The sequence below is a fragment of the Leucoraja erinacea genome, chromosome 23 (assembly GCF_028641065.1).
Source record: "Leucoraja erinacea ecotype New England chromosome 23, Leri_hhj_1, whole genome shotgun sequence".
Taxonomy (NCBI): Eukaryota; Metazoa; Chordata; class Chondrichthyes; order Rajiformes; family Rajidae; genus Leucoraja; species Leucoraja erinaceus.
Window position 1 is genome coordinate 27,370,574 of NC_073399.1, and position 23,870 is coordinate 27,394,443.

The window sequence follows — 23,870 nt, forward strand, 5'->3', positions numbered from 1 at the left end:
AAATTGTCACAAGATTCAAAATTATATGCATGTATTAACTGAGTTTATCTGTCAATGTTTATGGACATTTCTTGATGTTAATGGAGTAAGTTACTGAGGAATAATACCAGATAATAAGAATATGTTTGATCCTATTTAGAGCTATAGATACTGGTTTTGGAGATTTATTTTTAAACCATGTACCGAGTACGTCACAATACTTGCTTGAGAATATAAATATTCTGCTTTTCCCACATACGACTGGAATGTTTTGTTAAATTTAGTTGCAGTTGCTAATTTGATTTTTTTATTCTGCAGCATTCCAAAACCAGGAACAAATTACTTTATATATGTTTATCCTCCCGGTGGCTCAGCACTTCAACCTCCCCCCCCCCCCCACAGCTTGTTTAGCGGATCCGAATGATTTACTTAACATATGACTATCATTTAATGTGGAAAACACAAAATGGTTTTCTATATGTATGTGATTCTCAAGTATGTTTTCATCCTGATGACCCAAATTAAGCTTTTAGTTACCTTGTATCCCAATTTATTTGGCTGTTGTAGATTCCATTATGCTGTTTGCCATTTTTAAACAATACAGTTTTTATATCTACGTAGTATCCCAATGCTATTTGTGACATTGAACTTGTTTTGGAATGCTCTAACTACGTAGCTGCGGTATAGAGACTATCTTCCTTCTGCTCTCTCAGTCCTGATGTAGAGACTCAACATCATCCATCCCTTTGCCCCCACAGATGCTGCTTGACCTGCCAAGTTCTTCCAGCAGTTTGTTTATTGAAGCACTGGATTTAGTCCTTCCTTTCAGTGATGCTGGACCTATTTAGAAAGCATTGGACAATGAGTAGTCGCAGAGAGAGAAAGGAAATATACACCATAGAGTGAGAATGTTAAATTGCAAATACACCTGCACACAATGATAAATCTTCCAAAATGTTAAATATATTCAATATAGTTTGGCTAGGATGAAAATTGTAATCATTCACTGACTGGTAAATCCATCCGTCCAGAACTCTTCTGTAGAATTCACATTTTCCCTTCTAAATACTTGCATTTCAGTTTTGTTGCAATGATGGCGTACAAAATTCCCAAAGACGATGTAAACTCTCTATCAAAAGCATTTGCTCAACTTGAAGAAGGTAAAACCCCATTTATTTGCCTTTAGTGATGACATGTTAGCAATAACTTTGAAATTAGTGCAAGAAATTGATCCATTGAATAAAGATGGCCAGTATAACTTCAAATTCTAGGTGTGCTCAGTTCTTTGTCAAAATTGCCTGGGGGGTTGTTAGAAAAGAATGGAAATGTAAAGAAGAGGAGGATTGTCCTCATTCTTTTGGGATGTTTAGTTAAATTTTGTTGCAGTAGCTAATTTGGTTTGTGAATTAGCCTAAAGGGGACTTTGGCTGGGAGGATTGAGATCTAATTTGATTTAATTTTGCAAAGAGAGTAGTTTCTCTCAGTGGACGACTTGAAGGAGGATTCTTGGATCTGATTCTTTATTACATTGAGTAAGGGGGGTTAAGACTTGTTTTTTGTTATCTTTTTGAGGTGGAGGGTTGATTTGGCAATGGATTTTTGCTGGAACAATTTATGGGAAAGATTTCGGAAGGCAAAAGTATTCCCACAGATAAAATGTATTTCATATGATTCCATAACAAATATATGATGTTTTTCTGCTTGTGATAATTCTTAAGTTGTTTCAGATCCTGGGTATTTACAGGTGAGGTGCAGTGCAGTGGGACAGAGAAAGCCAAAAAGCAAAGAGCAAATTCTGACATACAGTGCATTCCGAAAATATTCAGACCCCTTCACTTTTTCAGCATTTTGTTACATTACAGCCTATTGTAATTGCAATACCTCATAATAAATAAGCAAACACAGGTGTTTAATTGTACATGAATTGGAAAGGCTCATACCTAACTATATAAGGTCCCACAGTTGACAGTGTATGTCAGAGCAAAAACCAAGCCATGAAGACGAAGGAATTGTCCGTAGGCCTCCGAGACAGGATTGTGTTGAGACACAGATCAGGAGAAGGGTATAAAACAATTTCTGCAGCATTGCAGGACCCGAAGAACACGGTGGCCTCCTTCAATGGAAGAACTTTGTAAAACGCCAGGACTCTTCATACAGCTGGTCGTCCAGCCAAACTGAGCAATCGGGGATGAAGGGCCTTGGTCAGGGAGGTGACCAAGAACCCGATGGTCACTCTGACAGAGCTCCAGAGTTCCTATGTGGAGATTTCAGTTATTTATTTTTAATTAATTTGCAAACGTTTCTAAACACCTGTTTTCCCTTTTTTATTATGGGATATTGTGTATAGGTTGATGATTTAAAAAAAAAAGAATTTAGTCCATTTTAGAATAAGGCTGTACGTAACCAAATGTGGAAAAAGTGAAGGGGCCTGAATACTTTCTGAATGCACTGTATTTGAGATTTCCAGACAACCACATCAATTTAATAGTATTTTCTAATGAAGTTAAATACTTCGTCATTAAATTTTACATGTTGTTAGAAAACAGAAAATGGCCATTAAAATTACAAGGATTTGTATAGTGGAACAACACTCTTGGATATTTTGCTTTGTGTAGTGTGGGTAATAAATGTTATAAATTAAAATGTTTTAAATGACCAATCTTCCTTGGCAAATTCACATTCCAATTCCTATTATAGTAGCACTTCAGAAATTATTACAATTTCCTTGTGGGAGCCCTAAAACTCATTTGAAGTTTCTCACTGTTAATAGTTTATAGTATCTTTGAACGTTGTCTCTGGGTAACATATCCACAAAAAATGTGATAATCTTGTTTAATGCCTTACTTTGTAAATGTTACCAATTGCTCTATCTCATTTATGCATTGGTTTTTACACTGAATTCCCTTCAGCTACTTTACACAAATGTGTAACATTACCTTTCATGGGGGTCAATTTTCATTTGGATTACTTTATAAACTTGAATTTCTTGCACCTCTGTGTTGCAAAACACCAAGTTGACCAATCTCTTTGGGTATTTCCCTCAACATCCACTTTAACTATCTTTACCAGGGATAGGATCAGAGAAGATCAGGTTAACTTGGCATCATGTTGGGCACGGATATTGTGGGCCCAAGGGCCTGTTCCTGTGCTGAACTGTTCTATGTTCTTTATCTTCTTAAAATCGGATCTTTCAATTGATCTAACTGGATAAATGCCTTCCTACAGTTTTAGCTGAGAAAACATTGATACCGTTGCTCACTATACCATTATAACACACATCATCAGCAAAACAATTTATAAACATTTCCATGTCCAATTGCCATCGCGTAGGGGTTGCGTTTGGAGATTGAGAGATTTGTTTTCTCGATCTCAGCATGCTTTGGTCAGGCCGTGCAACTCTCGGTCTTTAGTCATTTTGTTTGTTGATGGTCAGGTACTTTGCTTATTTGTCTGAAAAGTACATCATTTTTTTTCAAATTAAATTGTTTATGAAGTTGGCCTTGCATGTATTTTGCAATATTTTGTTTGGAAGAATCTGTCAGGTGACAACATATCAAATTGCCCTGCTTTTGGTAACTTAAGATGCTCTGCCTTTCGCTAGCTATGATTAAATGCACTTTTTAACATAACTTATTCATAGCAAATACACCAGGTGACTGGTATGTAATTTTGAAATGTTAAATGTGAATGCTAGTATTATTCTACAGCTGGTTGTCTGTTTTGCATGTAAAGCAAAAAGCATGTAAAGCTGAAAGAATTGTTTAGATCTATTTAATGCAAATGTGACAAAAAACTGGGATCTTTATTATAAATGTGGCATGTTCTCGAGCATAGATGCAAGCATTTCAGACGTTATTAAAACGTAAACACTGTTCACACAGAGATTGCAGCTTTTCTCTGTGGATTTGAAATACTATACTGCAACATGACTACAGCTAGAATGTCAATGAGGTCCACTTAAGCTTATCTTTAGTGATTAATTCATAAACACGAGCAATTGAACTATCTAATTGAATGTGCATGTCCAACAATAAAAAAAAATGTAATGTGCTGGACTAACTCAGCGGGTCAGGCAGCATCTCTGGAGAACATGGATAGGTGATGTTTCAGGTCGGCATCCATGTTCCCCAGAGATGCTGCCTGACCCATCGAGTTAGTCCAACACTTTGTGTCTTTCATTATAAACCAGCATCTGCAGTTCCTTGTGTGTCTAATAACAAATCTATCTTTGTTTGCAGCTAAACACAGTTATAACATAGAAGAATATAGTTTCTCACAGTCAACACTGGAACAGGTAACGCGAGTTTGTCCCACATTATACATAAACAAAGGTTACAAGATTATTTGCCAATTTCTACTTTCACAAATAATCGGAATCAATTTCCTATTAAGATATGAAATGTGAGCACAGGGAGGGTTAATGGGGAGAAAAAGACACAGCTCTCAATGGAAGAGTGAAGTTACATTGCTTTGTATGTCTTGCGTGCCTATCGAATATAGTCCCTTATGTGTCATGTAATACTGAAAATCTTTCCTTGTATGACTTTAGGTTTTTATGCAGTTCGCAAAAGAACAAGAAAATAATGAAGAGGATTATAAAGTTCTGAATACAAGCTTTCGGTGGCAACAACTTCAACAAAACGAGTGTTAAAATGATTCAGAGTTGCTCTTCTGCCTTATGACAAGAAAACCTCTTTATGGTATTAGGTTGATGTTTATTAAATTAAATTTCCTGATTGTTGAAGCCAAGAACATTTGGGATGACGAATACTGCACCAGCGAAGGCATGCAATCAAAACAATCGTTTCAGATGTCTGGCAAGTAATATTCATTCTGTCCATGTGATGCAGACACAAGGCGGCCGCAAAAGAAAATATACTGCTACATCAAAAAACTCTGAACCTGGAAGTGCTTTATTTATTTAAATTTAAGCGGAGTTAAGATCTTAATACATTTATATCTGACAACCTGCATGTTTATTGTGCACCTGCATGTTTATTGTGCCAGAGATGTTCTCTAATATGATAAAATAATATTTTCTAATATACAAGCCTTTGCTGTTTATACCCTTTGCTGCAGCAATAATTCTCCACAAGGTGCATTGCACAAGGTTCTTTTTTCTCAGAATTACCGTTGGCTGATACTCCCACATTTCAAATCCAAATTAGACAGTCCTCATGAATTTTTTTTACTACTTTTTTGCGTGGGCTAAAGTTGACATAGATCAAACATGGCATACAACAAACAAAAGTGATATTTCATTTCATTTTTTTAACTATAAATTAATACATTTGTTTCTAGAGTAATATTAATAATCACAGATAATGTTGTGATTATTTATAATATGCTTTTGTACATAATACCTCTCAGTAATTCTTCAACAAACTTTCCAGGCTAAAAAGGAATGGATATTGGTTTGCAATATTATACATAAATTCAAGTTTTACAGGTTAAATTTGTAACAACTTTACAATATTTTTTCTACACCACATAACTACGAAGCAAATCATTCAGACCAAATTTAAGTGTATGTACTTTCATAAATTACAACTTTTATTGTTTCTTCTTTATAGTTAGTATGTAGAAACCTAACCTGCTCGGCCAAATGTGTATGAAAAAAGATCTTGTTTAGTGATGGTTAGATATCGATGAACTCTTATTGAACTCAATCCATCTACCAGAATGTACGTTCAACAAGGCAGAGCCATGTAGCAGTGTATAATGTGTTGATGTATAGCAAGTTGAATGAGGGGTTTTAAAACACAAAGCCACCATGCTGTCCATCCTATTTAGTTAGTACAAACAGCTAGTGTTTACAGTAAGATGGTGAAAAGATTCATTGCCGTTTGCCAAAACTGTTGACACTCCTTTAGTAACACGTTTAAGTAACCATCCTGATAATTTCACAGAAACGACAGCACAATATAAATTATGGCTGTTGATTCATTTAGAAAAGAACAATGTTTTAGCTTCAGCAATCATATTTGAATTTGGAGTATTCAGCTATATTTTTTTTAATAAGGACCAACTAATACATCACAGATCATTAAGATTTTGTGATCACCTTGCACACACCTTTTGTATTTTGGTGTTTTATGCCTTTTGTAATTTATAATTTTAATTTTTAAGTTAATTCAAATAAGCAGTGTTTTGTGAAACCTTGGTTTTAATTTTGTAATTGAATGTGCAGCTGTTTCTTTCTTGCTAATAGCTGCTGGCAGATATGGAAAATATTAAAACATAAATGTTTCCAGCCAATTGGGCCTGGGTACACCAAGGTGTTTCTGAACAATATGATTAAAGTTACTGCTACTAAGGAACAGTGTGTACTGTAATTGTTAATTCTTAAACGATGGTAATACCTGTATAATGGGGGGTTGCATTCTCCTAAACTAATATAAGCAATTACATTTTATATGTCTTCAAATATTTGGACAGTACCAGTTCTATGACTTAGCTAACTTGTTAAATGGATTGAACACATACCTGAAAAAAATCACTGAATTTACTTTTTTACATACACCATTTTAGTATTCCTGTTCCGATTGCAATTGTCTTTTGGCTGTAAGCAAATCTGAAACAAAAACAGAAAATGCTGTAAAGGCAGCAGGTTAGGCAGCATCTGTGGAGAGAGAAGCAGCATTAAAATGTACAGTCATAGACATTTCTGTTTTCCTTGCTTTGATGGTATGTTAGTTTTTATATTTCCAGCTCTATTCGGTTTACTTCTCTTCCATCATGACTCGAGGTTACCGCTATGCGATTTTTGTTTAAAGAGAGATTGGCTCTTAGGATTCATCAAATCTGAGGAAAAGACAGGTGAAGGAATGAGCATACTCAATATAGTTAACAAATCTTGAGGTTTAATGTTAAATTTATCAGCAAACCTGTTGGGCGTTATTTTTTATTGATGTTATTACAAGTGGGTTTAATGCATGTAAATAGTTCAACATTTCCATGTTCAGAGTACTATTTTCAGCTTTTATTGCAGATTCCTAGCAGTTCCAGTGGATGAATTTATAGTATGGAATATGATTGTTTAGGATTCAGTTTGCGATCTATCCATTTTTCTGTATTTAAAGTGATATCAGGGCCAGCAAAGTAAGATCATTTTACACTTGAACCTGGTGATAATCAAAAATCACATTTATTTTTCATACCTCATTTTAATCTTCATGTTTATTATAAAGCTATTTGATAGGTAAACAATTTTGGGGTTTTTTTGCAGTTGTACTTGCAGAATTCTATCTATGTCATTTAAAAGTTGAACAGTGTTTAAACAGCAGGTATCGCAAAATTAAAAATATTCCAGGGATAATAACAAAATTTACTTTTTTCAAAATAGGTCATCGCAAAAGTTAAATAATATGCAAGATAGGTTTTTATTAAAGTATGGAGTGCTAAAAGAAGGTTCATATCAAAGATGGATTCAAGTAAGTACAGGGAATGGGGAAAGTGTGTAGTGTTTGCTTAACTGATGGAACTACACCAGAGTATGTTGCATTTGTGCATCTATGGAACAAGAGCATGTTGCAAACAACTAAACCTGATATTCAGATCTACAATGTGGAGCATTCATTATCTCGAACAATTAATTCAGCTGTATGTATTTGTATTGCATGTTGTTAAATAAATGTAAATAAAATAACAGCACTCAAATGTTGCACAATACATTTTTATTGACCACCTGAGCACCAGTGTCACAGAACAAGGTACAAGGTGCTGCCAGTGTTAGTGAAAACAAACCACTCTCCCTATTCTGTCTGAAGCATGCTAATCTGAAAGCTACTCACTCTACAGATTTTTCCAAGAGTTTGTGAGTGGGAGAAATAGGCCAGCGATTGTGAAGAGAAAACTGCTCCCCTTGTTATAACTTACTGTTGCATTGCATTGCTGACATGGATGCTGCTCGATTATACTCATGCAGAGTAGGAACAGTGCCTTAGGGCCACCATGTCAATTGCAACAGGTAGACCCACCTCCACTCATCCCATTTATCCATGCCGTGCCTTTCTATGCCTTGATGGTTCACCTACTTGTCTGATATTTCACTGTTGTGAGAATACCTTTTACCAACTTGGGCAGTGTGTTTTACATGTCAGCCATCCTCTGGGTCCCTCTTTTACCTCCTCACCCTAAACCTTTCAACTTTTTCGACACTCCTGCTATGGGGAATATTTCAAACAATCTGTAAATAGGCCTTTCACTAATTAGTATGCCTCTAAATATCTAAACTCTGTCTACCTTCTAAATATCTATACTCTGCTTCCTGCACGCCAAAGAAAATTACTCCGACCTATCCAGATCTCCTCACATCTGAGATCTCCCAGCACAGGCTTCCATCTGGTAAAATAAAAACAGAAAAACGCTGCAAGCACCCAATAGGCATTCTATGTGAATCTCCACAGCACCCTCTTGAGACCAATCACATTCATTTCATTTGGCAGCCAGAACTACATACACTACTCCAGCTGTGGCCAAACCATTGTTTTATAAAGATGAGCCATATCTGCACTTGCCTTGTGACCATAATTCTATTAGCTTTAAAATAGTTGTGGAGATAGGATTGGTACTAAAAGTCTGAAAATATGGCAAGCCTAATGTTGATGGTTCAAATTAATCAGTAAGCTGTGTACTGATTCAAACCATGCTAGACGGGGAATTGCAGGACCAGAGGACAGCGGGTGTTGTAGGACCAGAGAGCCGGACCTGAGAGTTTCAACTGTATTTCAACTATAAAAAGTATGTTTTAGTGTTCCTTGGTTTATTTTATGTGGGGAGATGGGAGAAAAGTTTTTTCAATCTCTTACCTTGACGGACATGCAATTTTATTTTTCCGTGTCGTATCTCCGTCCCCATTGTAGTCTAACATCCTGGAGTTGGCAGCCTTTCCTGAAGACCAACGAGTGGTCCAAGCTGCGGGAGTCTACGGGACTTTAACATTGCGGAGCTTGCGATCCCTTTTCCGGGGATCGAAGCTCCAACTACGGGGCCTGTGAACTTTAACATCCTGCTCTCCACACCTCGAACATCTGGCGGTGAAGTGCCGTCCCTTCTACCTCCCAAGGGAATACACCTCCATTATCCTGACCGCAGTCTACATCCCACCCCAAGCAGACGTTCGTCTGGCACTGGAGGAGCTGCACGCCGTGGTCAACAAACACCAGACGTCTTACCCCGAGGCATTTACCACCATTGCTGGGGACTTCAATAAGGCAAACCTAAAGAAATCACTCCCTAACTTCCACCAACATGTCACTTGCTGCATCAGAGGACCTAATACCCTCGACCGCTGCTACACCACCATCAAGAATGCCTATCGTTTTATCCCTCGCCCTCACTTCGGTAAATCCGACCATACCACGGTGCTGCTTCTTCCTGCCTACAGGCAGCAATTGAACAGCGCACCCCCAGAGATGAAGTACAGTACAGAGCTGGTCGGGGGGGGGGGGGGGGGGGGGGGGGCGCAGAGGAACAACTCCAGGACAGTTTGGAGTCTGTAGACTGGGCAATGTTCAAGGACTCAGCAATGGACTTGAACAAATACGCCACAGTCGTTACAGACTTCGTAAAGAAATGTGTGGAGGACTGCATCCCTACAAAAACCTTCCTAGTGTTTCCCAATCAGAAACCTTGGATGAACTTTGAGATACGCACTCTTCTGAAGTCCAGACACAGGGTATTCGCGTCCGATGATACAGTGGCCTACATGAAGTCCAGATACGACCTTGGTAAGGCCATCAAAAAGGCCAAAAGGGACTTCTGCTCCAAACTGGAGGATGAGACAGATGTTCGGCAGCTGTGGCAGGGCCTGAATGCAATCACCTCCTACAAGGCGAAACCAGGAGGCAGCTCGAATGTCGGTGAAACATCACTCCCTGACGAGCTCAATGCGTTTTACGCACGCTTTGATAGGGAGAATACTGATGTGCTTTCCCGATTCCCCCATTCGCTGTGATGGCATTTCAGTCTCAGTCACAGAGGCTGACGTCAGGAAATCCTTCAGAGGAGTGAACCCCCGAAAAGCACCTGGTCCTGATGGTATACCCGGTCGTGTTCTAAAAACCTGTGCGGACCAACTGGCTGGAGTTTTTACGGACATTTTCAACCTCTCACTTCTGAGGTCCCCACCTGGTTACCAAACTCGCAGAACTGGGTCTCTGCGCATCCCTCTGCAATTGGATCCTCGACTTCCTCATTCACAGACCGCAGTCTGTTCGTATTGGTGGAAATGTGTCAGCCTCGGTAGCACCTCAAGGCTGCGTGCTCAGCCCCCTGCTGTACTCACTCTATACTCATGACTGCGTAGCCAGTCACAGTGCGAACTCCATCATCAAGTTCGCTGACGTCACCACTGTTGTGGGACGTATCACTGATGGGGATGAGTCAGAGTATAGAAGAGAGATCGAGCAACTGTCCATATGGTGCCAGTGCAATAACCCGGCCCTCAACACCAGCAAAACCAAGGAACTGATTGTGGACTTTGGAAGGAGTAGGAGGAGGACCCACAGTCAAGAGCTTCAAATTCCTGGGCGTGCACATCTCTGAAGATCTTTCCTGGTCCGAGAACACTAATGCAATGATCAAGAAAGCTCATCAGCGCCTCTACTGCCTGAGAAGATTACGGAGAGTTGGTTTGTCAAGGAAGACTCTCTCTAACTTCTACAGGTGCACAGTAGAGAGCATGCTGACCGGTTGCATCGTGGCTTGGTTTGACAATTTGAGCGCCCTGGAGAGGAAAAAACTACAAAAAGTAGTAAACACTGCCCAGTCTATCATCGGCTCTGACCTTCCTTCCATCGAGGGGATTTATCGCAGTCGCTGGCTCAAAAAGGCTGGCACTATCATCAAAGACCCACACCATCCTGGTCACACTCTCATCTCCCTGCTACCTTCACGTAGAAGGTACAGGAGCCTGAAGACTGCAACAACCAGGTTCAGGAATAGCTACTTCCCCACAGCCATCAGGCTATTAAACCTGGCTCGGACAAAACTCTGATTATTAATAACCACTTTTCTGTTACAGGTGCACAACCTTTGATCCGAAAGCCTTGGGTTTCGGATCAAAAAACCAGACACTTCTCGGATTTCGGGATTTTTCGGTTTTCCGAACGGAAGGTTTTTAGCGTAGATTTTAACATGTGGCTCAGTGGTAGTTTTCGGCTCATGGCCGCAAGGTCGCGAGTTTGCGCCTCGATCCCGGCAGTTACCCGGTCAGGGGTAGATGGGGAGGGGGTGTGAGGGGGAATGGAGAAGGGGGAGGTGCCCTCACGCTCCCGGGGCAGCTCTCCCGTCCCTCTAGTCGCCGTGCTTCACGCACACAGCCCCGGCTCCCGCCCTCCCCCCTCTCTCCAGGAAGACGCGGTGAACAATACACGGATGGCCGGGCCGGGGGTTGCAGCAACGTTTACAAACCTCAGACTCAGCTCACGCCCGGACCCAGGCATCTGTTCCCGCCGCTGGACCTCCCCCTCCCTTTTCCTCCCTTCCCCTCTCCCTTCTCTCCTTCTCCCCTCAGACTCCGCCAAACAAACACACACACACAGCATGTCCGGCAGATCCTTCCTCTCTCCCCTCCCTTTGCCGAAACCCTTCCTCAGACTGATAGGGCAGTCTGAGGAAGGGTTTCGGCCCGAAGCGTTACCTATTTCCTTCGCTCCATAGATGCTGCTGCACCCGCGGAGTTTCTCCAGCATTTTTGTGAATCCCTAGACCTAGTTCAGTGAGCGTCCACTGAGGGTCACCCGGAGAGGTGACTGCGGAACCTCTCTGTGCGACCCTCGATCGATGCTCGCTGTTCTAGGTCTAGGGATTCCTACTCTCCCGGGCAATATACCCTCCCTTTTTTCCAGGACCGAAAATGTCTGATTTTCGGAGCTTTTCGGTTTCCGGAATTTCGGATAAAAGGTTGTGCACTGTATTTGCACTTAATCAGTTTATTTATTCATGTGTGTATATATTTATTTTCAGGCAAAAAAAAGATAGAAAGTAAGGTAATTACAAGAGGGAACTGAAGGTGCCAATCCAGCGGAAGTGCTTAGCAGACATTTGCCGTGGAGATTTAAAGATCCAAAATATCGGGAATTATCGCGTTTGCTCGCTGAATTTCATCAAAAGTAAGGCATTATTAACTTACTTTTGATGAAATTCAGCGAGCAAACGCGATAATTCCCGATATTTTGGATCTTTAAATCTCCACGGCAAATGTCCGCTGTTCACTTCCGCTGTTTTTCCACCTTCATTTCCCTCTTGCAATTACCTTACTTTCTATCTTTTTTTCTGCCTGAAAATTTAGGTCGCTGTGCCTCATGGTCACCCCGACTAGCACAGAAAATTTCAGCTCAAATATCGACCGTTTTCCATGTTTTTAACGGGTGGGAAAGTGCGCGTTTTCCCATTCACTAACATGTACCGATGTATAACATGTACTCCAGTTGAGATTTTCGGTCACGTGGGTGCGGATCTACGCTCCAGTGACCTTTCGTGAAATCACCCTATATAGACACACTTATCTGTTTTGTAATAAATGCCTACTATGTTCTGTGTGCTGTAGCAAAGCAAGAATTTCATTGTCCTATGCAGGGACACATGACAATAAATTCACTTGAACTTGAAGCCCGCGGTCTCTGGTAAGAAGAGGCCAACTCAGGAGCTCCAAGCCGCGGAGAGTTTCAACCGCTCTGACGCGGGGGTTTCGATCACCCCAACGGGGGCTTAGGGTCGTTTGATAGACCTGACTGCGGACGGTTTGACTGCCCCGACCGTGGGAGAACAAAGAGGAAGAAGATTGAACTTTATTGCCTTCCATCACAGTGAGGAATGTGGAATCCACTGTGATGTATGTTTATGTTAACTTTTATGTGGCTGTGTGTCGTGTTGCTTTTCACTTAGTATGGCTGTAGGGTAACTCAAATTTTACTGTACCTTAATTGGTACATGTGACAGTAAACTGACCTTGAAACCTTGTATTTAAAAGAGAAAGTGAATTGCCTTAAGGCCATCAATTACATTAGTGAAGTTTCAACTACAGACGCCACTGGTGTTACCATCTTTTGAATGGCAAAGTGTAATGACAAACGTCCACTCTAACCAGACCGTATTCCAAAGTCATCTAACAAATGACAGATCAATACCAAGCCCGTATTCTAACAAACCCCATTTGAAAGCAGGTCCATTGAGATATTTAACTGCATTCATTCAAGTAGGGGCTCCTATGCTGCTAGGTCTCCATGATTCAACCATTGGTCCTTCATCACCCACCACCACAACTTTCCCATTCTTCATTCGAGCTCAGCGAGTCACTTGGTTCTCCTCATTCTCAGTCTTTATGCCTCCACCCAGTGGTGTTTGTGTGTTGCTGACTGCTTCATCTGGGATTGTTTATAATTAATATTTTTTGCTCTTCCCCGGACAGAAAATGCAATTCATTGTGATCTCTTTATACTTAGAAGAAAGAAGATGATGCATTATGACTACTGGAACGCTACACCACCACTTATAATAAATCTGGCTGCACACAATGAAAAAAGTTATGTTAAATTAAGATTCTATACAATGTTTTTTAATTGCTAATGTTTCTTGAAATTGTACCATTGTCTACAGGTTGATGATCTTCACGACTCTTTTCCCAACATAACTATTATATCATTTTCAAATTATCTCAATATTTTGACAACTGGGGATCACTATCTGTTCTCTGGTAAGCAAGTTTTCCTGTAAAAAAAAATAATCTAATTATCTAGGCAACTGCAATGCTTTGGCACATTAATAATACAGGAAGAACTGGCAATTGACCTCGTGTGTGTTCTGACATTCAATGAAGACTGAAAAAGTCAAAAAAGTCACCTGTCGAAAGACTAAAGGTCAATGATTAATGTGATTCAGTAGCTACCTTTCATACAAAGGAAATTAAAGCATGCAAATACACTCTCAGGCTGGATGCTCTGTTTTAAATCGGTGATTTTAGTCAATTTACAAATGAATTCCAATTATTAATAATGGGATTTTTTTTAAATAAACTTAGGAGTAAGCAACTTTGGGCAAAATAAATGTGCATTATGCCAAGCCTACACATATTGAAAAGGTAATCAAATTGCCCCATTTACTTTTCAGCTTCCTAGGGAATACATCATCTTATTCTTGTGGAGCCCTCTACATATTGTCAGAGGAAACTCTCCAGAATAAATTTCATAAAATCCACCCCATCTATGACATTCCCAGTCAATATTGGGAAAGTTAAAATATTCTATTACTACAACCTTCCAATTCATGTTGTAGTACACCACCAACAAGGTGATAATTCCCTTTCTTCTTCCTCAGCTCCACCCATATAGCCTCACTAGGTGAACCTTCTGTTATGTCACCTCTGACCACTGTCGGTCTCTGGGCGTTGTAGCCAATGCTCCAACCTGCCAAGCTATAGGGGGTACACAAAAATGCTGGAGAAACTCAGCAGGTGCAGCAGCATCTATGGAGCGAAGGAAATAGGTAACGTTTCAAGCCGAAACCATTCTTCAGACTGATAGGGGGTGGCGGGGAGAAGGAAGGAAAAGAGAGGAGGAGGAGCCCAAGGGTGGGGGGATGGGAGGAGACAGCCCGAGGGCTGAGGAAGGGGAGGAGACAGCAAGGGCTAACAAAATTGGGAGAATTCAATGTTCATGCCCGCTGTTCCTCCAATTTCCGGTGTTGCTCACTCTGGCAATGGAGGAGACCCAGGACAGAGAGATCGGATTGGGAATGGGAGGGGGAGTTGAAGTGCTGAACCACCGGGAGGTCAGGTAGGTTTTTGCGGACCAAGTGGAGGTGTTCGGCGAAACGATAGCCCAACCTCCGCTTGGTCTCACCGATGTAGCTATAGGAGGGGTTGAACGTAAGGTCACTGGGTCATAGGGCTTTGCGCACGGAGCCGCTCAATCCATCTGGAAGACATCCGTCACTTCCGGTATAGGGGGGTTGCACGGAAGGTCACTGGGTCATAGGGCTCGATGCACGGAGCCGCTAAATCCAACTGGAAGACAACCGTCACTTCCGGTATATGTTTTTAATGCTACTTTCCTACCTGTTAAAAACCGCCAAAATGTTGAATTTTTGGGCTGAAAAAAATTGTGGGAGTCGGGGTAAGTGTGAGAGACATGTACCCAACTTCAGAATTCCAAAAGTGAAATGAGGTATAGAGAAGTGAGAACTGAAGGGACTACAGCAGCTAAAGTGCTTGTTAAACATTGAAAATATTGGGAATTATCGCGTTTGCTCACTGCATTTCATCAAGTAAGGCATTATTTGTGTTTTTTCTTGCTTCCTTCGGTATCTCAAAATTCTCAGAAGTGATAAATCTGGCTGTAAATTTTTCTTGCGTTTTCATTTTGTATGTAAAAACCCACGAGAACCATGAGCGATTTAAAAAAAAAAATTACAGCCAGATTTATCACTTCTGAAACTTTTTAGATGCCAAAGGAATCAAGAAAAAACACAAATAATGCCTTGATGAAATGCAGTGAGCAAACGGCCAATGTTCGCCAAGCACTCTGTCTGTTGTTGTCCCTACAGCTCTCGTTTCTATCTACCGTCATTTCTCCTCACATTTGGAATTCTGAAGTATGCTAAATGTCTCTCACGCTTATCCCGATTTCCATAATTATTTACAGCGCAAAAAATGACAATTTCAGCGGGTTTTAAAGGGCCCGCTACGCTGGAAACACTGGTAAGTGCCTACCTGCAGTACATCGCGTGTAATCCATTTGGAGTAGCGTAGCAACAGTACGGGTCATGGGTCGTGACCCGACTGCCGTGAAACCTCCCTATATGTTATTAATGCTAGAAACGCGTACATTCCTACCTGTTAACAACCGCCAAAATGTTGAATTTTTACGCTGAAAAAAATTATGGAAGTCGGGGTAAGTGTGAGAGACATGTACCCAACTTTAGACAATTCCAAACGTGAAGCGAATTGAAGGTAAAGAGAAGTGAGAGCTGAAGGGACTACAGCAGCTAAAGTGCTTGGTAAACATTGGCCGTGCAGATATCGTAATTGAAAATATTGGGAATTATCGCGTTTGCTCACTGCATTTCATCAACAGTAATGCATTATTTGTGTTTTTTCTTGATTCCTTTGGTATCTAAAAAGTCTCAGAAGTGATAAATCTGGCTGTAAATTTTTCTTCAGATGCGTTTTCATTTTGTATAAAAACCCACTTGAGAACCATGGGCGATTTAAAAAATTTACAGCCAGATTTATCACTTCTGAAACTTTTTAGATGCCAAGAAATCAAGAAAAAACACAAATAATGCCTTAGTTGATGAAATGCAGTGAGCAAACGGCCAATGTTCGCTAATCACTCTGGCTGTTGTTGTCCCCTCAACTCTCGCTTCTATCTACCGTAATTTCTCCTCACTTTTGGAATTCTGAAGTATGCTAAATGTCTCACACTCTTATCCCAATTTCCATAATTATTTACAGACAAAAATTGACATTTTCGGCAGGTTTTAACAGGCCCGCTACGCTGGAAACAATGGTCAGTGCCTACCTGCAGTACATCGCGTGTAATCCATTTGGAGTAGCATGGCAACAGTACGCGTCATGGGTCGTGACCCGACTGCCGTGAAACCTCCCTATATGATAGGCACTACAGTCAGGTTGACTTGAAGCAACCAGTGCAGACCAGGTGTTGTCTTCCTGCCTCCATCCCACACCATTCCGAGCTGTACGATGGGCACTACATATGGCCGAAGGAAACTCATTAACCCATTTGACAAAATCTACCCCATCTAAACATTTTACACTTTAACATTCCTAGTCAATATTGGGTTGACTCTGAGCGAGCAGCAAAGTGTTGTAGCCCACACTCCACTGACCATTCTAAGCTGCTTGATGGACACTACAGTTGTGTAGGAAGGAACTGCAAATGCTGGATTTTACTTCGGAGTCACGTGAGTGACTACGTGAAGAAGGGCCGTCCGTCTGCGTGCGCGTCATTACGTCTGAACGCAACGCGCACGACGGACTGGCAGGCACTGTGTCCTCCCAGCTGTCGGGATGGGCAGGTAAGGAAAGTTGAACTACTTACCTGCGTTTCTTTCGGGCTTGAAGCTTTTTTGTAGTTTCAGAGCCCAGATGTCGAGGAGACGGCCCGCGGGGATGTCGGCTGCCGAAGACCGCAGCATTCCAAGTAGCGGTCGATGGTCTTGTTCCCGACATTAGAGCCGGAAGCAGAATCGGCAGGAGACTTTGTGCGGGAGGAGGAGCTGCATGGTGGTCTTGCGGGACGTAATACCACCCGCAAGTCTAACAAACCCATTGACTGAGATGAGTCCGGGGAAGAGGGATACCCTCCCTCAACGGAGAGCGTCTGAGGACGACTCTCCCACATGGAGCAACTTATGGAGAAGTTGCTCCAACCATGATTTGCTCCGAAGGAGGGAGAAGTATCAGCACGGCCTGCAGCAGTGCCGGTGCCGGGAGCCTCGCACATGGGGCAGCCCAATGTCTTCCCCATTGGAGGGGGAAGTACATATGGAAGAAACCACTCTGAATCAGAGTACAAAAGAAGAGGGGGGGAAACCTTCCCAGGGACAAGCAGAAGAAATGAAGTAAGTAAGTAAGTTTTACTTATATTGCACTGTTCAAGTCAACTCGCATTGATACCAAAGTGCTTTACATAAAAGGAATAATAAGCTTCCATACAAACAACAGAACATAAGTACTTCTGCAATCATCCAGGTTCCACTGGGTGCTTTCCTGGATGGAGATCTAGCTAATTGACAGCCCGGGTATTATGGAGAACCCGCAGGCAGCAGCACCTGTTTCAGGGCTGCACAAATGTCTCCTGCTCTGAGGAGAGGAGCACTCATGGTCCGTTTCAGTCTGACCCAAAGCTAGAACCTCATTCAGGTTGACTGGAAGGGCCATGTCAGCACAGGTATCCTCAGGGGCCTGCGGCAGCACCTGTTTTCAGGGCTGCCTACGAATCTCACTCTCAGTGGAGGGGAGTGTGAGTGATCAGTAGGTAACTGATCTCGAATTTAAAGTATGAACATACTGAAGCACATGCATATGGCCTCAAGAGCCAGCAGTTGGCAGAATATCCGCACGCTACAATGCCGGCAAGGGAGCGCTATCAGCCGCCGAATCCTCTCTTCAGGTAAGGCCAGAAGAAGGAAGCAAAAGCTGTCGGACCAATCAAGGTACCAACGACAAGCAAAACTTCATCAGTAGGTGACAACACACCCCACATCTCCATAGGGGGTAAGCGGTTCACTGAATCCAGTGGTAGCTTGAAAGCTGGGCACGGAAATATGATCAGAGTCGTCTTTCAAGGCAGACTCAGAATTATGGCCAGAATTGTCCTACTAGGCAGGCTCAGTATGATGAGGTTTTCAGACCAGACCCAAGCAGAGGTCAGGAGAAACATGGAATCCACACTCCCTACCAGTCCTACTCCCAATCAAGGAGAGAAAAATAACCCGCATCAGGGGCCTTTGGGCTTACCACAAGATCACCGGTAGCCATGGAGGTAGGTGGGTCTGGGTTTACTGAAACAAGGGATTGTGGACCAGTTACATGTTGGTAATTTTACTCTTGTGTTTTTGTTCAAAATGACAATAACATGAATTTTCAGATCTGGTTTTAAAAAACAGATAATAACATGTGATTATTTTTACTGCACAACATACATGGGTTCCAAGCAGACTTGGAACTTGGACTGGAGTTGTCTTCGAGGCAGGCCCAGTATTTTGGGCAGGATTGCCGTTCAGGACATTCCTTCTATGATTCTATGTGACAGATGGAGCATGTCACTTCATCCAGGTTTAACTCATATGTGCAGTATAGACTTTCATGAACAGCAATTTTTGTTACGGTCTAACAACTGTTTTATAGGAGCTTCCTATAAAATGGTCACATGGCATGCATCGACCTCTCAGATGCATACTATTCGGTGTCTATTCACTAAGAACAGGAGATATTTGATGTTTAACTGGATGGCATGGATCTGCCAAATGGGTTGACATCAGCTCCTAGACTATTGGCTAAACTACGGAAACCAATTCTGGGCCTACAAAGGTCTCAGAACCACATAGTAATGGCATATTTGGAGGACAATTTCATTTTGGAGTCACCAAGAATTGGCAGAAGCATCAGTCAAAGCAAACCAAAACCCTGTTTGATAGAATTGGTTACCTCATCCATCCAGTTAAATCAAAATTGACACCTACAAGGGTAATTGATTACCTAGAATTTACTATCAAAAACAGTAAATATGTTGGTGACTTTGCCTAGGGGCAAACGACTATATAAATCAAGCCTGCTATGACCTGATAGTCAAATACTAGCCATCTATCAGGCAAACAGCGAGTGTAATTGGCAAATAGTAGCTGCATTTCCAGCAGTACGTCACGGGCCTTTGCATTACCAGAATTTACAGCGAGCAAAGGAATGAACACTCAGATTCCATGCAGGCCAAATTGGCAAAACTATGGATTGCCAGCAGAGGCCATTGTTGAATAATTATGGTGGATAACGAACGTGAGAAAGCTCGGTAAATTTTGCTTGAAAGCCATCGAGGGTTCTTCAGACTTATGCAAGCGGCTAAGGATGGGGAGCCACAAACAGTCTAGAGGTGTGGGGGCAGATGGAATGAGCAGGAGACTGTAATTCCCCAACACATGGAATCAATTACCCAGAATTGTTGGGGGCACAATTTGGACTCAAGGTTTTCTGTAGCAATATGCAATCGGTGCTTGTTCAAATTCAGATTGATAACACCACTGCGGTGGCACATATCCATTAACAAGGGTGGTGTAAAATCTGTATCTTACGACAGATTGTCGAACCTCATTTGGCACTGGTGTATCAAGAGGAATATTTGGGAAATCTACGAGGTAGATATAACACGGTGACAAATGCTGGATCACGAATGTTTAATAACAACACAGAATGGATGTTGAATCAGGCAGTATTTAAGTAAATAACTACACGATTTGGCATACCAGATATTGATCTGTTTGCATCTAGACTAAACCATCAGTTACCCAGATATGTGTCCTGCAAGCTGGATCCAGGAGCAAAGGCAGTGGATGCTATCTCCCTCAATTGGGGAGGATTGTTTATGTATGCTTTCCGCAAATTTGTCTCATAAACCGATGCTTGACCAAAATCAAACAAGACTAAGCCACAGGCATATTGGTAGTGCCAGATTGGCCTACTCAAGCCTGGTTCCCAAAATTTTTGGGAACTATAGTCCAGCCAGTTATGGCTGTACCCAAGAGCAGGGACCTCCTAGTGAACCCAGTTACAGAGAGTAATCATCCACTACACGAACGTATTAACTTGTTGGTCTGCAGATTCTGAGGAGGCCATTTCAAGGCATAGGACTGTCCGAACAAATACAACACAGTTTGGATAACAGATGTCTTGGAGTTCCTATCAACTCTGTACTATAACTATAAACAAAGTTATAGTGCAATCTATAGTGCCAGAGGCGCACTCTCCTCCTATCTGATGCTGGAAGCAGGGCACGGGTCAATAGGAACGCACCCCTTTACAACAAAATTCATCAAGGGAATTTACAATTTAATACCTCTAAGGCCAAGGTACACGGACACATGGGATGTGAGCGTGGTACTAACCCTACTTTGACAGTGGGGACCGCCTATAACTAACCCTGAAGGTGGTATGCTGACAAAGAGTCCAGACACTGCAAAAGCTACGGTTGGACCACATGACCACCAATATGAACAACATAACATTCGTATTTCAGGAACCTGATAAAACATAGCAGGCCAGGAATGCCAGGGATGGAGATCCAGTTCTTGGCATATCCAGAGGACCTACGGTTGTGTGTGTGGTAACATACTAACACCACTATCTGAGAGTTACGGAGAACCTCAGAGGCTCAGAACAATCGGTCCTCATCAGCCATTAAAAAAAATATTTTTTTTTTTTTTAAAACACACCAGAAGGTGTCAACTTAGACCATCTTCAGATGGTCAAAGGGGGTAATGGCAGTAATAGAGTGAACATTTATATGGTTAAATCTCACTTCACCAGGGCTGCATCTACGTCGGCAGCAAGAGCTATGGACGTGCCTCTTGACGACATCCTACTGGCTGCAGGATGGACAAATGAAATAACGGTCCACCGGTTTTATAACAAACCTATAACCGGACTGGGGGTGTTTGCACGTACCATTTTAAGTTCTGTCCCTTAGTTTACTCCCAAGGTTGGGAGGGGTAACTAGTTTTTTTTTAAACTTTTCTTTCATTTAAAGCATCGGTGTCTTTACTTAACTACGTAATGTCTGAATGCTTTAATGATTACACGCATCCATGGTCAATCCATTCAGTGTGTGACGCCTGGATTCGTAACCAGCGTAAAATCACAGAGCTTTGAAATCTTCACAAATCTTCACGTGACTCCGAAGTTAAATAGTAAGATTAAACGAGAACTTACCAGTTTGAAGTTTGATCTTGATTTTATGAGGAGTTACGATGAGCGATTACGTGCTCACCGCTCCCACCCTCATACTATCAAGGTCATATGGAAGTTCTAGTTTCTTCACAATCTTACTATTCTCAGGTCTTCTTTTTATCTGTGATTTAACACCGCTGCTTTGAAGATTGACGCGCACGCAGACGGACGGCCCTTCTTCATGTAATCGCTCATCGTAACTCCTCATAAAATCAAGATCAAACTTCAAACTGGTAAGTTCTCGTTTAATCTTACTTTACACTGAAGATAGACAGAAAATGCTGGAGTAACTCAGCAGGACTGGCAGCATCAATGGAGAGAAGGAATAGGTGACGTTTAGGGTCAAGACCCTTCTTCAGACAGTCAGGGGAGGGAAGCTAGAAATATGGGTGGGCTAAGCAGTGAAAATGACTGATACGATACGAAAAATTGAGAAAGCTTCATTGTTAGCCGAGGGGAAGGTGACAAGGGGGCATACAGTCACATTCAGAACGACAGTGAAACTAGTCACAGAGTTAGGGTGGAGAGTGAGGGAAAGCAGTGGTTACTTGAAGTTAGAGAAATCAATATTGATACCGCTGGGGTTTAAGCTGCTCAAGTGAAATATGAGGTGCTGTTTAGGTTGATTCGGAGCTGCCAGTGTGGTGCAGGCCTGGTGTTGTAGTCTACGCCCCAACTAGATATAGATAGATAGATATGCCATTTATTGTCACTATACATGTACAGTGAAACTGAAAGCTGCTCGTACTCAGTGCATACATACAATTTAGCACAAAAAACAAGAAACAGAAAAAAACAAAAAACAGAAGGGAGATGGGGGGGGGGAATAGGTGCACAAATTCTGCGGCGCTACATACATATATACATATATACAGATGGAAGTCCGTGTTGGGCGGTGTAGTCAGTGCATGTGTGAATTTGAATTTATAGTAGATATAATTCTCGGAAAGCAACTATTCCTGAGTCTGTTTGTCCTGGATTTGATGCACCTATAGCGCCTTCCAGAGGGCAGCAGGTCGAACAGTCCAAACGCAGGATGGGAGCTGTCTTTGATGATCTTCTTTGCCCTGCTAAGGCAGCGGGAGGTGTAGATGTCCATCAGGGAGGGGAGAGGGCAGCCAATGATCCTCTGCGCTGTCCTGGTTACCCTCTGAAGCCTCTCCCTGTCTGCCATGGTGCAGCTGCCATACCATGCTGTAATGCAGTATGTCAGCAGGCTCTCGATGGACGAGCGGTAGAAGGTCAGCAGCAGGTTAGAGTCCAGGTTGTGCTTCCTGAGGACCCTCAGGAAGTGCAGCCGCTGCTGAGCCTTCTTGATGACCGCTGTCGTGTTGTCCGTCCAGGAGATGTCAGCAGCAATATGGATGCCGAGAAACCGGAAGGTGTTGACCCTCTCCACACACTCGCCGTTGATGTGTAGGGGGGTTAAGTCGGTGATGTGCCTCCTGAAGTCGACAATGAGCTCTTTCGTTTTCCTGGTGTTCAGAGCCAGATTGTTTTCTGAGCACCAAGTTGTCAACTTCAGGACTTCCTCTCTGTAGGCTGCCTCGTCTCCCTTCGAAATAAGTCCGACCACAGTAGTGTCGTCAGCAAATTTGACGATGCGGTTGTTGTTGTGGGCCGGACTACAGTCGTAGGTGTAGAGACAGTATAAGAGGGGGCTTAGCACACAGCCCTGTGGGGAACCGGTACTCAACCTGCGAGTGGAGGAGAGGTGGGGGCCGAGTCTCACAGTCTGGGGCCGGTTGGTGAGGAAATCCTTTATCCAGGCACATGTGACAGTGGGGAGGCCGAGAGTGACCAGTTTACCAATGAGAATGTCCGGAATGATTGTATTAAAGGCTGAACTAAAATCCACAAAGAGCATCCGGACGTAGCTCTGCCCCTGCTCCAGATGGCTCAGCACAGAGTGGAGAGCTACGGTGATGGCGTCTTCTGTGGATCTGTTTTGGCGATAGGCGAATTGGTGGGGGTCGAGGTCTGGTGGTAGATAGTCCTTGATGTGCTGGAGGACCAACCTCTCGAAGCACTTCGTCGTTCTGAGTCTGAAGAAGAGTTTCGGCCTGAAACGTTGCCTATTTCCTTCGCTCCATAGATGCTGCTGCACCCGCTGAGTTTCTCCAGCATTTTTGTGTACCTAGCATCGTTCTAAGTTGCACGATGTTGATCATGTTCTGTTGATTCAAAGCGACTAGCGTGGTGCAGGCCTGGTGTTGTATTCCTGCCTCCACCCAGCAGCGTTCCAAGCTGCACGATGGGCACCACATATTGCCGAAGGAAACTCTCCTGAACATATTTGACAGGATCCACCCCATCTTTAACTGTCGTCAATATCAGCAGAGCTATAGGATCTTTGGTCAATCTTTGGTGTTGACTGTGAGCAGGCAGCGCGGTGCATGCCGGGTGTTGTAGTCCACCATCCTATTGG

At 42.4% G+C, this 23,870-nt stretch overlaps 1 protein-coding gene across 1 annotated transcript in view; it reads left to right on the top strand.

Annotated features, from left to right (window-relative positions):
- The window catches only part of abca5 (ATP-binding cassette, sub-family A (ABC1), member 5), a 90,299-nt gene extending 85,341 nt beyond the window's left edge, over positions 1–4,958 (top strand). The window contains exons 36-38 of the mRNA XM_055654157.1: positions 1,060–1,139; positions 4,218–4,273; positions 4,529–4,958. Coding sequence (XP_055510132.1) covers positions 1,060–1,139; positions 4,218–4,273; positions 4,529–4,630 — 238 coding nt within the window. The 3' untranslated portion in view covers positions 4,631–4,958. The remainder of the gene's footprint in view (positions 1–1,059; positions 1,140–4,217; positions 4,274–4,528) is intronic.
- Positions 4,959–23,870: the final 18,912 nt, after the last annotated feature.